The 18,527-nt window shown below is 40.7% G+C and overlaps 1 protein-coding gene across 10 annotated transcripts in view; it reads left to right on the top strand.

Moving 5' to 3' along the window:
• RAD18 (RAD18 E3 ubiquitin protein ligase) overlaps positions 1–18,527 on the top strand; it is a 213,994-nt gene that overhangs the window by 133,711 nt on the left and 61,756 nt on the right. For 7 of the 10 annotated variants that reach the window (XR_014788554.1, XR_014788553.1, XM_084840271.1 and 4 more), the window contains one exon: positions 1,654–1,716. The exons of the other annotated variants lie outside the window; for them this stretch is intronic. Coding sequence is in view for 5 of the 7 variants with exons in the window: in XM_084840271.1 (XP_084696397.1) it covers positions 1,654–1,716 (63 nt within the window). In the remaining 2 variants the exon portion in view is untranslated. The remainder of the gene's footprint in view (positions 1–1,653; positions 1,717–18,527) is intronic. 10 annotated transcript variants of the gene reach the window in all.

The raw sequence follows: 18,527 nt of genomic DNA on the forward strand, positions 1-18,527 counted from the left end.
TTTTGTGGTCCCAAATTTTGAGGTGCTCAAAAACATCAAATGTATTTAGGAATAAGGTTTATTCACTGCACTTCTTTTTGGACCTGGCAACATAAAATAGTACAAAAAGTTGTACTGTTGCACAATTTTTGAAATACGATGACAAATTAGGTTCCATTAGTAGAGAAGATTTAAGTCATCTATATACAGATGATACAATTCATGCTAATGCAATTTTTAAAACAATGTTTCAGCTCCCAGTACTTTCAGGGGTGTAACAGGGACAGCTTCAGCACTAGGCATTTAGTGTGGAATCACCATGCCATTCACTCACATTTTATGGAGTGGGGGTTTCCCATGATCTTGTCATCCATTTGTAATCCTCCCGTGTTTTCCCATTGCTGCTTCTGTTTTTCTTCTTCATGGAGAAAGCCTGAGTTATTTGTTAAGAAGTGTGGTTTTGATGTAGGCAGCTATGTGTCGGGCAGATGAATCTGTCTCAGCTCAGGACGCATTCATTTTGTAGTGGGCACCATTTTATAACTCTTAATTTTTAATCGATCTTTTAATTAGCGATAAAACACTAATTCATGTTTTGCATATACCTGCATCTGTAGTCATGAATGCATGAATTCCAACATTTGAACTTTTTCAGAAGGGAGGGATAGACTACTGGGAAACGGGGATGAAAGTGGAGGTTATTTAATTACTAGCAAATGTACGTGGCTTTGCACAGGTTGAAATAGCACTTTGTTTGATACAGCAAAGCCTTCAAGCAAAGTTAGGGAGCTGTCAGAGACATTGCACTCATTTTGTCTGAGTGAAGTCACGATTGCTGGCACCCCTAGGCAGAACCCCCGCCATGGTGCATCTCTATAGCCCCCTGAGGAAGGGATCTGCCCACTCTGTTCCCTAGAGCGGGGCTACCCTTCTGCAGAGGGTGGGAGAGGGAGCAGCCATATAACTCTGTCCCCTGGAGTTCTCCCCCTTGGCTTCAAAGTGCGTTGACTGGAAAGCTATCCTCTCATTAAGGATGTCCACCACCTAGTGAATGTCTATGGTAGTGCATGCTTTACACACATGGACACATTTAAGTTAATTAACATTAATGCATTTTAACACCAAATAGGTCCACATCCCTAGGGTCTCCTTAGAATGCACACCAGTTTTCAGGTGTCTAGGTTTCATGGTCTTGGAGCTATGGCACTGACAGTCAGACATTTTCTTTTATTATATCTTGCCCTTTCTCTAAGGAACTCAGTGGTGTAGACGTCCCCGTCCCCCGCGGACCCCATTTTATCCTCACAACAATCCTGTGAGGAAGGTTGGGCTGAAAGTGAGTGACTGGCCCAAGACAACCCAAGGAGTTATATGACTGAATGGGCATTTGAGCTCAAGTCTCCGCAGTCCTAGACCAATACTTTACAATGTGCTGGTTTGTAGATAGAATGTGAATATTTTTAATCTGACCAGTGCCTTCGCCTTCTTACTGTAGCCTGGGTTGCCAGCAATCTACTGATACTGGATCTACATTCTGATGTTTCAGCAACTCATAATTTGTTACTTCCATCCTCGTATTACGTTCTGCCTGGAGCATGGTTCTTTACCTGCTATATTGCAATGCTGGACTATTTTAAACAAGTAGTCTAAGCTCAATCTTATTTTGCCTTTCAGCTCAAGTTCAGACATCATAAGAGATCTAGAAATTGCTGGGATGTGTTCAGGCTCCTCAGATAAGTAAGTGTGGCATAAGGCCATTGTTTTCCATGTCATAAAAGTTATTGTTTGTTTATTTTTGTCAGCTAGAAGGAAACTCAGCCAACGTAATTGGAAAACATGCCAAATATTGTGGCTTTGATCCTGTGAAGTGCTGGTGTAAGGGGCTGGCGGAAGGTGACTCTCCTGACCCTATTTTCCCCTGACAGCACCCTCCCACTTCTCCTGAGGACCAGGGGGACCCTCCTGAATGGGGGCAAGCTGTGGAGGCATCTTCTGTGAAAACTGCAACATTTTGTTGCAATTCTCACTAACCACAACATTCAGTAAAGTAGAAATTCCTCAGAATAATTTGTGCTCATAGTACAGTCGGATATACTTGTTGTGTATACCAGAAGTCTAGTCTGGCTATTCTGATTTCCTCTCCTTTTTTTTTGTTTCTACAATAGATTTAAAATATCACAAATCTAAAATATCATGTTCTTGGAGGTATACCTCGGGTAGCAACAAACATAATTTGAAATGAGATGAAAATACAGCTAAAGTATACATTATTTTTTGGTTGTTTCTTAGTTCTGAAGTGTTCTAACTTCTTTATAGTGATTTCTTATACCTACTCATGGCAATGCAAGTGTACTTGAACACTAAAAATAATAATGTCTGTTTCAGAGGTTTGGTCTCTTTCCCAAAACTGTCATTTTTCCAGCTGAGCTTGAATAAAATTTTATGTTTCATTGGGGAAAGTGTTAAGAAAATAGCTTGATTGACTCTCTTTCTTCATATAGATCGGTAACTGATCCAAAACAAATCTTTGGACTGTAATGATTCAGTAAAGAAATATTTATTTATTTATTTATTTATTCGCTTCAGAAAATAAATTTCTCTAGGCATTTTACAATAATGATAAAAATACAAATAACATATCAATAAAATCAACAATATAAAACTAATGAATGTATCAACACAGCATGAAATACAATATCACCTTGCAAGGACTGGGATAATAAACAACATTGTAGGGACTAAGATAATAAACCACAAAACTACTAAAATATTTAAAAGTACTTTAAAAGACTTCGAACATTTTTTAAAGCCTGGGAATCTCTTCCAGGAATGAATGGTTTGATACTGCATTTTCTCTCCTTCTTTCTCTCTCTCTCTATATGAATTCGACCAGTTTTTCTCTCTTTACAGTTGAGGTGGAAGAAAGAAATACAAGAAATATCTACTGTTGCTGGAGTGCTGTGAATTCCGTCCTTTGCCATTTCATTATTTACCTACATTATATATCATGGTTACAAGATATTAGGATACTATTCATTTAATATGTTTGATCACTATGAAGGGGGAAGCATACAGATAATAATATCTTTATGCCTTTGGCAAAAGTGATCCATACTCATATATTAACCTTGTTGTAGCAATATAGTATGTCAAATTTCCATGCATTTTCGACTACCTGACCCCACTGTGCAATTTGTCTTAATATTTGTTGTGGTTGTTGAAGAAGGAGAGTTGGGTCAATAGAAATGGCATTAAGAAAACATATATAATTAATAAAATCATGAAGCAAGTGTATGCCTTTGGAAATAATTGCTTTTGTTTTACAAAAGTTAATACCAGATAGCCAGTTGTGAATAAGCTTGTCCCATTTGCTCATTTTCCTCTTTTTTCCTCATCCCTTTTCCTTTTGTGTTGTGTCTTTTAGATTGTAAGCCTACAAGCAGGGACTGTCTTGTTTTTCTTGATCTTAGGTAAACCACTCTGGAGCCTTTTGAGCTAAAGAGCAGGTTGAAATGATTGAAATAAATGAAATAAAAATTGTCGTAAGAGTCGCTTCCCCTATTTTCTCAAAGCATTCCTTTATAGCTGGAACTTTAAATTTGTTTCCAATATTTGGCATAAAGGATTCTGGGAGCTGTGACAATATATGAAACCAATTTGCCCTCTTTCTTGTGGACTATTTTTAAAATGTATATCAATAAAAAACATAAAGGATCTAATTTCTCTCCATTTTTAGGTATGACTGCTGATAGGTGACTAGGGACTCTAGTATGTGGTGGATCACAATTCCAAGTTAGGTCTCTGTATTGATTTCTACCACATGATGACTTTGAAGAAAAAGCAACAGCACAACCCTCTAATGAATCAGCCCTTAGGCCTTAATGAGTGTAAACTGCTTCTTGGAACAATGCTTGAAAAGATTTGAATTTTGATTCCAGCTTAGGAGATGAAGGGAACTCAGAGATAAGTTAGTTAAGATGGAAAATGATAGAAAGAAATAGAAGTGATATTTGAAGTGTTCGACTCAATTTGGATTATTCTTCAAATTGTCCGAAATGGTTATGGTAATGATTAGTAGGGCTCCATTGCTTCCTGTTGAGTTTCAGTTCTTAGGGGGGTAGGGGGGACAAATTGACAATGAGGCCTTATCTGATCACAACAGTATAACCAAAAACATGGAATTCCTAATTGTGACTCAAATAAAAACACAATGGCTTATATTTGCTATATATCCTGGTTGATATGCAGGGAATAAAAATAACAAATTAAAACATTTGAAGGTCTTGTTTTACAGAATTCACACCTTCAGCTGTAATATACTGGGAGCCCATAATAATTGGGAGGTCGTGCATTAAAATTGTTGCAGATTTAACTTTTTCAAGCTTTCTGTACTTTTTCCTCTACATAATAACATTAAAACCTGTTGCTAGTTTTCAGAAATCACAGTACTTAATTCCATTGAATTCCATAGAAAACAATAAATTCTGTTATATAGCTGTAGTCTACAGGCTTTCCTTCACATTTTGTTATGAATGGCTGGTTGTTTATCTCTCCCATGTAACAAGAGAGGTTTCTGCTTCCTTCACATAGAGAATGAATGATGGGTGAACTGTTTTTCAAAGGACTTCTCCCTGTGTTCTATATGCTGATGTTGCAACTATAAAAACAGTGCTTCCGTTTTGTCCCATGTCAATTTCTATTCCTCACGTACATAGCACTACACAATATTTAAAGTAGCAATCCAAGGAGTGGGCTAAAAAAACTTAACATGAGAGGACACAGTGGTTCTGTTCAGACATCATGCTAAGCCATGATGGTTAGGAGTTTTGAGCTAACCATGTTGGCTTAGCATGATGTCTGAACAGGCATCTGTCCCAACAGGTGGTTTATTAACCACAGACTAACCATGTTCACTAACCACTTGCTGCAAGATGCTGAGTGGGCTCTACCATGGCTTAGCATGATGTCTGAACAGCTTCCATGGTTAAATGACAGCTGCCATAGAGCTCCTGCGGCAAGAGTGGCCAAAGAAGGAGTAGCTGCCGAGAACCAAAATGGCTGGCAGCACCAAAATGGCTGACAGCACCAAGCACCAAAATGGCCGACAGTACAAAGGCTGCTGGGATGCATGGCTGCCCATCCGGAGGACTGTGGGTTCCTGTGGGAGGGAGGGTGGTTAGAGAATGGTTAGTCTAACCACGTTGCGGAACATGGTTACCTGCACATGTGGCAGTAGCCCTTGCAGTGGTTAGCGGTAACCAGCATGCACCATGGTTAGCCTAATCACTTTCCCCCAATCTGTGTCTGGACAGCACCATGTTCAAATAAATATGCACCCCAATTAAGGGAGCAAGACACAGAAAAATACTTCCATGTTACCACCTCCCTTATTTCCATACGTCCCTCCTCAGAACTCCCCTTTTGTGCAAAGCCTCTGTATCATCCCACTAGTCCCTTTACTTTATTGTTGAGCCAAAGTATGTGCAATTGAAATAATCACATATTTATTTATTACATTTCTATACCGCCCAATAGCTGAAGCAATTCACATATTCTTTCCCTACCTGCCCGTCCCTCCATTTCCCCCTTATGTCTGTTGTTTCCTGTGCCTGTTTTAGATTGTATGTCTCTTGGGGTAGGAATATGAATTCCTGTCATATTTTTCCTTTGTATTGTGTCATATACGTAGATGTGATATATAAAAAAAATTAACAATATACATATATTGAACTTGCCATGCTTAAGACATACCCGTTGCTAGCAACTAGAGGATGCTTGCAGGGTAGGAATGGATGAAATGTTTAGAAGTGCAACTTTGTTCCATCTGCTTTCCACACCAGTTTGTGAATTTTGGGGTTAAAAGTCTGCCCAAAAATTTGGGTGCATTTTTATACACATTTCTCCTAATATATACATTTTTGCATGCGCTTCCAACTATATGGAGATTTTTGCAAGCAATTTCCCCTACCATGTGCATTTTTGTATGCACGTATCACAACTGAATGCAATTTTTTTTCCTAATCTAGACATTTTTATGCATTTTTTGATCTGAGAACTGTATCACAGAAATGCAAAAATCAGAGGATAATTGTGTTCCAGTTCTCATATTAGTTTGGGAAAAAAATTGCATTCATGTTGGGAAATTGAAGCTGTATTGGTTTAATCTCTGCCTTTTGGTAGAAGTAGTTATGAAAGTCTGTGTAACTGGGGAAAGGCAATGACAGACATGGATACTGTGGCTATGTGCCTGTGTATGTCTATATGTGTGTATAAGCATGTGTGTGTGTATGAATTGCATTTTTCACCTAGAAATTTCAGAATGAATTGCCTTATCTGAACAAACCAGGTGCCAATGACCTTATCAGATAGTAATGGTAATTTAATCCCATGGCTACTTTATGATAGATTAATAAAAGGCATAACTGGTACTGAAATCTGGGTCTCAACTGCTTACTCAGCAGTGTACTTCTCAAGTGTGATGCACAGTTCTGTTTTGAAGTGTAGGCAGTTTGCTACAAGAAATGTAGGGATATCTGGTTTCTGTGTGAGTTCCAGAGACTAAGATGTAGTCCCCTTTCCCCCCTTCCTCCCTTACGCAGTTAATGTACTGGGGAGACTGGGTGATTCTTAACAAGGAACTGCATTGATTGATAGTGTTGAGATCTAAGACATTACTCTCCTGGACTGTTTCACCTGTGGATGTACAAATAGTTCTCTACCCCAGTCCTCTCTGTTGTACTGTTTGGCCTCTGTTTATGCACAGAAGGATATACTGTCAGCACAGCTATAACGTTTTCTTGTTTTAGGTTTACCTGGGAGGCTTAAGTATACCTAAAAGTATAGCTTTTGTCTTACTTTAGACAAGCTCATATGATCAAATTGATTAATTTTATGAGATTATAAGTTTCTCCTTGTTGTTTAAATTGGCTATGTTCTTCTTTCATGGTCTCTGTGCATCACACATATGGGCTTGGCGCTTGTGTGGCGGCTTAATTTGGGAATGTTCTATAGCTGAAGAATTTTAGTGGGAACCCCTCCCATGCCGTCCTAGTGCCCATGATCCTAACGGGTTCCCACTTATTCCCTCAGTTCTTCGACCGCCACTGTGTGAGCTTCATTGGGAATGCTGTCTCTAGAGACTGTTTTTTCTCTCTCTCTGAAATGCTGAGTGTTTCTTGTAGTTTTTATTCTGTCTGTTCTTCCTGCTGTCATTCCTTCCATCATTGAAACAAGGATTGAAAAAGGACAGCATTACAAAGAGGAGAAACCACATCTTGATAGAGAGATTGTACAAAGTGTGTGAGTGGTTTTGAAATAAAATGAAACACAAAATTAGCATGCATAAATTGTTTGAGAAAATTCCTCCTTAAATTTTCAATGCAGTGAATCCAGATTTAGTGCAACTGAGTTGGCAGAAGCAGACTTTCTTGCCCCCTCCTCCCCAAAGCAGCTCCTCCAGCCCCCTGAAAATGTTTCCCAGAAAGCCAGGGAACTTTGTTGAACAGGCTGAGTTGTAAGGGGAAGTGGGTCCCCCAAAATCAGGCAAAGGCACCTTCTGTGAGTAGAGCTCTTCCATCTACAGTAGGAAGATCCTGCATTCAACCTAGTGAGTCCTATTTTATATGTTACGTCAACTGCTCCATATTCTTTGACATGTTCCAGTTAAGAGTTAATAGTGAAACGGAGTCCAAACATATGAATGGTTTTCTTCCTTGTGTAATATGCCAGTGTTGTTTCTTTTTCAAAGCTCTGAATGATGGAACGTAACTGACAATTTAATTTCTTTTTGCAGACCTTTAGGGGGGAAAGAACAGCAGAGCTAGGGATATGCCTGAATTGTATCTTAAGTACAATTGTGCAATTTTTTGTGTTTTAGGGTTTAAGAAAGATTTTATCTTTAGTGAGCTGTCTCATACCATAGGGAAGTAACTCATCAACTCCCACTTTCTCCCTAGGAATCGACCTTGCACATATAGCTGTTTGGGATATTCATGCAGGTTTATACAAACCTTGTAAATCTTGAAATAGTACATAAGGAGTTTGTTTATTTCTACCAACCAAGATGCATTATTCATTATATAGTTTGTTATAGGCACAATACTGTTAAATTCACGTTTAAGGACCACCATTCTTTTAGTTCTTTTAGAAAATCATCTGAGATTCAACTGAAGACAAGGACTTTACTAGATTTGACTAAAAACCCATTTAGCTTAAAGCATGCTACAAGTTCATGCCGTTAACACCTTTCACCTTGTGGTCTCAGTAGTATATCTGAAGCTTATGGTTACAGAGTCTACAATTTTTGTGGTTTGTTATTGGATTTTTGCAAATCTGGATTGATTAAAATTGCATTACAACCTTTAGATGCCGTGACAATTTTACCTTGGATATACTAATGAAGCCATGAAAATTGCTGCATTTCCCTTCAGTGTCATTTATTACAAAGTATTGCTTATGTATTCTCCTGGGGGACTTTTCATTCTGTCTTTAGTTTTGTTTACAATAATTCCTTGTTGAAGAAAGAAACACTGTTCTGTGATCACAAAAGATGATAGTTTTGTGGGGCAGGAATTCAAAAGGCATTGCATGCACACACACACATCCACCACAGGCTTATGTCCCCCAAAAATCTACTCCTGGACATGAGGGGACCCTTCAGAGTGGCATTTGATGGTGATATGAGAATATGCAACCAAATGGGGAAATGAGCAAGCCTTCTATGTGCACATAGCAGTGCCTTTGGTGTACTAAATAGCACTTTGGGTCATTGCCCATATTTATGTGGCACACCTCTGTGAAAAATATCCTTTGATTAATACTAAGGTCTGTTTAAAGTATAATGACTTTTATTACCATGCCATTTCATTTTATTTGAGCACTTATTTTGAATCAGAAGATGAGACTTGCAAACTTTACAGTTGGGAGGAGAGTTGTGTTCATCACAATAGCTTGAATAGCCCTTTCCCTTATTCCAGACCATTCAAGTGTATGAATATTAGAGAGACACATTGACCTGGTTTGCATGATCAAAACAAGCCACCGTGGCTTATTTAAACCATGGTGGCTTGCTTTAATCCCTGGTACATGCCAGCGGCCATGTCCCTAGTTCCCCGCCCAGTCGTAGCTTGTCATGTTGTCCAAACCCAGGCAGCATGGCTTGTTTGAGGGTTGTTTCCCATGGGCTGTTTTAGGACTCTGAGGTGGCTTGTTAAGCTTGGCAACAAGCCACCCTCACCGGGTTTGCATGATATGTCAAGCTCCACTGGCAAGGGTGATTATGCAAATCCCCCCAGCACACGCGGCAGGAAAAATAAGCTACTGTGACTTATTTCCCCTGCCGTGATGGTGCAAACTGGGTCTGGGTCTCACAAGTGCTTTTTGCCTTTGGAAGCTTTAGAATTCTTTGTGCATAAATAGATCCCACAAAGGGGTGTCTTTCTTGTATGTGAACAGGTTTCCAAATTAGCATGTTTACTAGATTGTTTAATGGGTGTCATATGTTAGATGTTCTTTTAAGCTTGGGTTATTTTTAAAACACTTGTAATTTAAAATAAGGGCCATCAACACAAATTAATGCAGTGTAGTTTGACATTGCTGCACTTGTAGAGTAATAGATTTAAGTGCCTCTGGTTTACAAGTTGATTACTAAAATTGTCAACTCTAGGTGTTGCTGGGGTGAGTCAATTAAGAACTGGTGAAGTAATTATGTTGCAGAGTTTTGAAATGTTTTCTTTTATGTTTTGTTTACTCCTACATTTTTTAAATAAGCTACTCTTTAAACTTTAAGTGGCATAAACACTATATTCCAGGATTTCTTTGGTGTATTGATGGGCAAGCTCACCTCAGATAATCTTGATTTATCTGAAGCCTTTTTATCCCTCTGTGTAACTAAAAAGATTCCCAACTCGAAAACATTTGTTTTAAGGTTTTTAGTGCTCCTAGATAATGTTAGAAAAAACTTGAGTCTTTTCCCCCATAGTAATCTCAAGGAAAAAATATTTTTTTAAAAAATGGGTGGAGTGCCCCTTCTCCCCTGCCAGTCCCCCACCTCCTGCTCAAACAACAACAAATCTTACATTTGAAAAGGAGGAAAGAAGGAACCAAGAAGGGAGAGGCACGATGTGGGAGAGGTTGTGCTAGCTTCTCCTTAATTGGAAATTATGCTTCTAAGAAGGGCCAGGAGTATAGTTTCTCTTCCTCTGAAACTGAAATGACACTGGCTGTTATTTCCTACCATGAGGCATGGGTTTGTAATTTTTTTCAGCTTGGAACGCAGAAGAAATCCCATTGTCCACTGCAAGAACAAAGTCCTAAGTGTGCTCACTAATGGTATTTCCAGTTAAGGAGAGACCTTTCTCCTTTTGGTTACCTTTGAGAAAAGTGAGATTGTAAGGTGGGGGGGGGGCATTGTTTGTTTTGTGCTTGGGAAGGTGCTGGGGATTAGGGCTGGGAACTCGGGCAGTATCCAACACTGCCCATACACCTCCGCTGATTATGTTGCACCAGTGGGACCCACCGCTGTCACAACCCCGGGAAGGAGTTGAAACACTTGTTTCTGGCATGGGTCGGGTCAGGAAAGCTCCCATCTGTGAGCTCTGCTGATTTTTTTCTGTTCCGGAAATGTGCATTTTGGCTCATTTCTGGTTGCTTTAGGAAGCGCTAGCTTCCTGTTGCTCCAGTGGTGGATCCTGTTGTCGCAATGGGCACTGCTGGATACTGCCGCTCATTTTGAATTGGAACAAAGGGTCTGAGGCCAGCCCAAAATTGGATGAGGCTTTTTAGACTAGAGGAGATTGCATGCAGAATGCCTACCTTTTATGTTGCTTCTGGGAGAAATTGCTCCATAGTTTTCAGTTTACATTATTTTTCCATTAGTATTGGCCTGCTCTGTGTTCATTTGAGGATACCACATTCCATTTCAGTGCCAGGGTCCAGCCCTGAAGTGCCCTCCCATTCATGCAACAGAAGTGAAGCTTACCACTAAGGTAGAGGAGTTGGCATTAAATAGACATGTTTAGACATGATCTCTTTAACGATCTGCAGTACTAAATAAATACTATGCCTTCAGCTGTAACAATTAAGATATTTGTAATAAATCATAATGCCCTTCTTAAAGTAAGCACATGTTCAAACCCATTGAGAGATGTTGATACCTGTGTTGCTTCATTTCTGTTTATGTTTACTGGACACATTCCAATGTCTTGCAATCACTGTACATTAATTTGGCTGCTTTTCAGAGAAAATTAAGCGCTTTGGCCATGACAGTTAAGTCATTGTTCCAGAAAAATTGGCTTTATTTAATCTCAGGCTGCGCTCCACAAATAAAAACCAAATTTTAAACTAATCTACAAACATTTCAATAAGGCCAACCAACCTACCTAACAAATTAGAAACATCTTGGCTCTGCAGGATATGACCTCGGGGGCTCTCTTTGAATTTTGTCCAACACAAATAATGTAGTAAGTGCTCTGTTCGCTGCAGTTGAATTATTTGTGTGGTCTATCAGATGAATTTGTAGTGGTCTTCAGTTAGCTGGTATTGCAGTTCTCTTTTCCATTATTGTTTGACAGACCATATTGACTTATGTTATAATGTTGTATAGGGGTGGAATATCAGGTTTTAACCACCTGTAGTATTAATGGTTATTTGATGGCACTGTTGCATTTTCTTTGAATCTTAGGTCGAATGTCTTTTGAATGCTTTTCAGGTCTGTCAACGGGTATTAGCCATGATAGCTACATTTCTGCACGTATTCATTTGCTTCCAGAATGTCTTTACTGCTTTCCATCTCAGTTGGAGTACAACAATAAAACACAAATGTACAGATTAAAAAAATACATTAAAATACATTAAACATGTTGTTGTTGTTTTCTTGTTGTTTAGAATTATTAGTATTTATTAGGCCAACTTTGCAAGGTATGAACAGATCCCTGTCCTGAGAGATATACAATCTAGAAATGGATACAAGAGAGACAACAGAGGAGAGGGAGATGAAATTGAGGCAGGGGAATCATAGAATCATAGAATAGTAGGGTTGGAAGGGGCCTACAAGGGCATCGAGTCCAACCCCCTGCTCAGTGCAGGAATCCAAGTCACAGCATTCCTGACAGATGGCTGTCCAGCTTCATCTTGAATGCTTCCAGTGTGGGAGAGCCCACTACCTCCCTAGGAAAAATATGTTGATTAGATTACATATACTTAGGTTTAGGTAGGATATGAGTTCCCCTTCATGGATCACTGCCTTGTTGTGGCGAAGGGGCTTGCGTAACTCAGTGAAGCCATAAGCTATGCCGTGCAGGGCCACCCAAGACGGACAGGTCATGGCAGAGAGTTCTGACAAAATGTGGTCCACTGGAGAAGGAAATGGCAACCCACTCCAGTATTCTTGCCAAGAAAACCCCATGGAACGTATCACAAGGCTAAAAGATATGACGCCGGAAGATGAGCCCCTCAGGTCGGAAGGTGTCCAATATGCTACTGGGGAAGAGCAGAGGGTATTTCCAAGTACCGCCAGAAAGAGTGAAGCGGCTGGGCCAACGCCGAAAGGACACTCAGCTGTGGATGTGTCTGGCGGTGAAAAGAAAATCCGATGCTGTAAAGAACAATATTGTTTAGGAACCTGGAATGTCAGATCAATGAATCAAGGTAAGCTGGAGGTGGTCAAACATGAGATGGCAAGATTGAACATCGACATCTTGGGAATCAGCGAACTAAAATGGACAGGCATGGGCGAATTTAATTCAGGTGACCATCATATCTACTATTGTGGGCAAGAATCCCTTAGAAGAAATGGAGTAGCACTCATAGTCAACAAAAGGGTGGGAAAAGCAGTACTGGGGTACAATCTTAAAAATGATAGAATGATCTCAGTACGAATCCAAGGCAAACCATTCAACATCACAGTAATTCAAGTCTATGCGCCAACCACTGAGGCCGAAGAAGCTGAGGTTGATCGGTTCTATGAAGACCTACAACACCTTCTAGAACTAACACCAAAAAAAGATGTCCTCTTCATCATAGGGGATTGGAATGCTAAAGTAGGAAGTCAAGAAATCACCGGGATAACAGGCAGGCATGGCCTTGGTGTACAAAATGAAGCAGGACAAAAGCTAATAGAGTTTTGCCAAGAGAACATGCTGATCATAGCAAATACTCTTTTACAACAGCACAAGAGGCGACTCTACACATGGACGTCACCAGATGGTCAATATCGAAATCAGATTGATTATGTCCTTTGCAGCCAAAGATGGAGAAGCTCCATACAGTCAGTAAAAACAAGACCTGGAGCTGACTGTGGCTCAGATCATGAGCTGCTTCTTGCAAAATTTCGGCTTAAATTGAAGAACGTCGGGAAAACCACTAAACCGTTCAGGTATGACCTAAATCATATCCCTGATGAATATACAGTGGAGGTGAGGAATAGATTTCAGGGATTAGACCTGATAGACAGAGTGCCTGAGGAACTATGGACGGAGGTCCGTAACATTGTTCAGGAGGCAGCAACGAAATCCGTCCCAAAGAAAAAGAAATGCAAGAAAGCCAAGTGGCTCTCTGATGAGGCTTTACAAGTAGCTGAGGAAAGAAGGGAAGCGAAAAGCAAGGGAGAAAGGGGAAGATATACCCAACTGAATGCAGAGTTCCAGAGAATAGCAAGGAGAGACAAGAAGGCCTTCTTAAATGAACAATGCAAAGAAATCGAGGAAAACAACAGAATGGGAAAGACTAGAGATCTCTTCAAGAAAATCGGAGATCTCAAGGGAACGTTTTGTGCAAAGACGGGCATGATAAAGGACAAAGAAAGACGGGACCTAACAGAAGCAGATGAGATTAAGAAGAGGTGGCAAGAATACACAGAAGAACTATACAGGAAAGATCTGAATGTCCCTGATAGCCATGATAGTGCAGTCACTGAACTTGAGCCGGACATCCTCGAGAGTGAAGTCAAGTGGGCCTTAGGAAGCATTAGTAACAACAAAGCTAGCGGAGATGACAGTATTCCAGCTGAGCTATTTAAAATCCTAAAAGATGATGCTGTTAAAGTGCTGCATTCAATATGCCAACAAATCTGGAACACTCAACAGTGGGCACAAGACTGGAAAAGGTCAGTTTACATTCCAATTCCAAAGAAGGGCAACGCCAAAGAGTGTTCAAACTACTGCACAATTGCGCTCATTTCACATGCCAGCAAGGTGATGCTCAAAATCCTACAAGCTAGGCTTCAGCAGTATGCGAACCGAGAACTACCGGAAGTACAAGCTGGGTTTCGAAGAGGCAGAGGAGCTAGAGATCAAATCGCCAACATTCGCTGCATCATGGAGAAAGCAAGAGAATTCCAGAAAAACGTCTATTTCTGCTTCATTGACTACGCTAAAGCCTTTGATTGTGTGGATCACAACAAACTGTGGCAAATTCTGAAAGTGATGGGAGTACCAGACCACCTTACCTGTCTCCTGAGAAACCTGTACGAGGGTCAAGAAGCAACAGTAAGAACCAGACATGGAACAACCGAGTGGTTCAAAATTGGGAAAGGAGTACGACAAGGCTGCATATTGTCACCCTGCTTATTTAACTTATATGCAGAGTATATCATGAGAAATGCCGGGTTGGATGAATCAGAGGTCGGAATTAAGATTGCTGGGAGAATTATCAACAACCTCCGATATGCAGACGATACCACCCTAATGGCAGAAAGCGAAGAGGATCTCAAGAGCCTCTTGTTGAGGGTGAAAGAGGAGAGTGCAAAAGCTGGGTTGAAACTCAACATTAAAAAAACTAAGATCATGTCATCTGGCCCTATCACTTCCTGGCATATAGAAGGGGAAGAAATGGAAGCAGTGACAGATTTTACTTTCTTGGGCTCCAAGATCACCGCAGACGGTGACTGTAGCCATGAAATTAAAAGACGCTTGCTCCTTGGGAGGAAAGCTATGGCACACCTAGACAGCATAGTAAGAAGCAGAGACATCACCTTGCCAACAAAGGTCCGTCTAATCAAAGCTATGGTTTTCCCAGTAGTAATGTATGGCTGTGAGAGCTGGACTATAAGGAAGGCTGAGCGCTGAAGAATTGATGCTTTCGAACTGTGGTGCTGGAGAACACTCTTACGAGTCCTCTGGACTGCAAAGAGGTCAAATCAGTCCATGCTAAAGGAAATCAACCCTGAGTGCTCATTGGAAGGACAGATACTGAAGCTGAAGCTCCAATATTTTGGCCACCTAATGCGAAGAGAAAACTCCCTGGAAAAGACCCTGATGCTGGGAAAGACTGAGGGCAAAAGGAGAAGGGGACGGCAGAGGATGAGATGGCTAGATAGCATCACGGATGCAATGAATATGAACTTGAGCACGCTCCGGGAGAGAGCGCAGGACAGGAAGGCCTGGCGTGCTATGGTCCATGGGGTCACGAAGAGTCGGACACGACTGAACGACTGAACAAGGATATGAGTTCTAGAAGGTTGTGCCAAAGGCTTTGCAGGAAAAACAAAACCAAAGGATAATACGTTAAAACAAATAGAACCTCCACACTTGGAGGTGTCTACCTTTGAATACCAGATGCTGCGGACTAATGCCCATTACCTTCATGGTCTGCCTCTAAGCTTCCACAAGCATTTGGTTGAGTGTAGTTGGAAACAAATTGCTGGATTAGGTGCAGCCTTGTGTGATCTAGCAAAGCAACTTGTATTATCTCATGTACATATACAATTGGCATACATTGTAAGAGTCATTATGCATTATTTAAAAGCCAGGTTTAATTTTACTGATTCTCCTGTTAATGGCTGTCCCTCTAAGAACTCTGCTACCTGTTTCAGTGCGGATAGTGCTTTAGAATTTTTACATGATTAAAGGCCGAGCTTGTATTTAGGAAATTAAAAGATAATATAGACTTAATTCAATGGGACTGACCTCTGAGTAGACATGTATAGGATTGCATTTAGTCTTCACATACTGAGCATTGAAATTCTAGGCACATTTTCCTGGGAGTAAGCCTCAATGAACATAGTAGACCTACTTCTGAGGAAACATGCCTAGGATTGCACTGCATGTGTCCTTTTTTAAATTGGTGTGTTTGTGCTTTACACAAAGATCTAGTAATAAGATTATTCAGAAGACTCTTGCTATGAGAATTAATTTGGGATACTTCGGTTTGTAAGAAGGAAAATGTTTTCTTTGATAGCCAAGTTCATCCTCTGAAAACTCTCTGTATGAGAACAGGTTTAAATATGATAGCTGCTAGAGGTAGACTGCTAAAAAGCATTTATATGTGTTAATGCCTCATCTGGCAGGTATAACAAGGACGCTTAGGCCAGTATGTGTGCAGCATTTGGTTACCTTTGTCCAGTTCTGGGCATCACACTTTAAGAAAGATGTAGAAAAATTGGAACAGGTTCAGCGGAAGACAATAAAGATGGTCAGAGAGATGGAAAGCAAATTCCATGAGGAAAAGTTGAAGGAACTGGGTATGTTTAGCCTGGGATACAGAAGACCGAGGGGGACATCATATCACTCTTCAAATACCTGAAGACCTGTCGCATAAAAGAGGACAAAGACGTATTCTCAGCTACCCCAGAGGGCAGAACTAGACCTAATGCAAGGCTGAATAGACTTCAGGTGGATCTACTTGGTTTTTTTCCTAGAACCCCAAGATCACCTGCTGGAGCCTGGTACAGAAGGCATATACTTAGAATTAAAGGATTCTGAGCCCAGGAATGTGTTTTGAATACCAGAACTAAACGGATCTCACAGTCCTTCCACACAAAAATCCACTTCTGGTTACCCCAAACATTTTTTTCATTTCAGCAGTATTATTTTGGGTGGGGAGAGTCATTTTGTTGCAGCTGTTGTTAAACAAATGGGAGGTAGACATCTTTGCCAGTAGATCCTGAATTACTTTCTGCCCAGCGTGGATCAAATGAGTTTAAGTTACAGGTGGATAGATTTTGGATGAACATTAGGAGGAACTTAATAGGAAGAGCAGTGGGACCAATTACTTGGGGGGGGGGGTGTCCCTCATTGGAAGTCTTCAAGCAGTGACTTAACAGCCATCTGTTGGGGATGCTCTGGCTCTGGATTTCCTGCATCAAGCAGAGGAGTTGGACTAGATGGCCTAAGAGCCCCTCATCAGTGCTATGATTCCACCAGTGAACTGGTCGTACAGCACAGGGGCTGAGTCTCTTAAATACTGCATGGAACACTGATACAGGTCAGTGCATTTTGGCAGCGTCCACCTAGTGGCCTCCATGTTTAAAGCAACTTTGAGACCACTCATTCAATGATGTCGATCTTATTGTAAGTGGAGATCTGTAGTTTTAACGAATGCAGATACAGATTGGTCACTCCAACACCAGTAATGCCCTTTACCTCTGATCCTAATCATTGATATTTAACAGAGATAAATATTGTGCATCTCAGTGCCTGCTTGTATTTTTAAAAATTGTGGTGGGAGTGCATAGGGAACACCTTGGTGCTCGGTCACCCCAGTCATAGAATTTTTGCATACAAAATGACTGATAAAACTTGGTCAGCTGTGAGGAATGGGAACTGAGACTGGAGAAACAGGGCCAAGTTTCAGTGCAGTGCAAATAGTCTCTGTGCATTCCTCTGTTATGTGCCTGGATTACCATGAAACAACAAACCTTTGTTATTCCTTGTGAAGATGGTGCTTTTGTTAGCCAGTTATGTTCCATCCAACTTGCCTGAGGTTAATTGGCCTAAAGGAAGATAAGTATTTACTGAGCTTTCCAGATAGGAAGAGTCATTGTTCTGTGTTTAAGCCTTTTTGAACTCACACCAACTGATTGGGAAACAAGTTCTTGAACTGGTTTGCTTCCTAGACTCTAGGACCTAGAGAAACCTCTTGAAGAACAATTTAATATAAATTAATATTCCTGTATGTGTCCTGACAGAAAGTTAATTGACTCTCCCAGACATTTTATTTCGGCTCCAGCTTTCACTGGCATCCTTTGAATTAAACTTCTTTAGTTTTAGTTATTAAAGGTCTGCAACTTTTGTATCTGGAATATTATGCAATTTTGTAATATAATTCTAATGGGAATGGCAATCCTTCTCTGTTTTACTGTGACATAGTAATAGAAAATGTCTAGCTTTTTCTACTTAAAAGAGTATTTGAGATTAACTGTGGCGGGGGGTGATGCTTTTTTTTTAAGGAAAGCAGTAATTGAAATCGTAACATTTAGCTTTTCTCAGATACATTTTTAGACAGCACTAACACTAGTATACAGCATTCAGTATTATATCGTTTGTATTGAAATGCACGTGTGCCCCCCTTTTTGTCTCAAGTGTAGGGATGTACGAAAGTCACTTACCTTTTTGCAGCTTGGATTCGTGGGGGGGGGGAGGCACTCCATCCCTCCCCCTGGAATCCTCCCTGGGCTGGCTCTGCTCCGCCGCAGCTCCGTGGAGCCGCCGGCCAGGGCCATTCACAGCCAGAGTTCTAGCCACGGCCAGCTGCTGTGGACGCAAATGGCGGCTGCCGTAGCGGCCGCCATTTGCATCCGGTCAGGCTGCTGTGATAGGCTACATAAGTATTTA

This window comes from Heloderma suspectum, chromosome 2, assembly GCF_057233095.1.
Source record: "Heloderma suspectum isolate Gila_16-S chromosome 2, 16-S_ref, whole genome shotgun sequence".
Classification (NCBI taxonomy): domain Eukaryota; kingdom Metazoa; phylum Chordata; class Lepidosauria; order Squamata; family Helodermatidae; genus Heloderma; species Heloderma suspectum.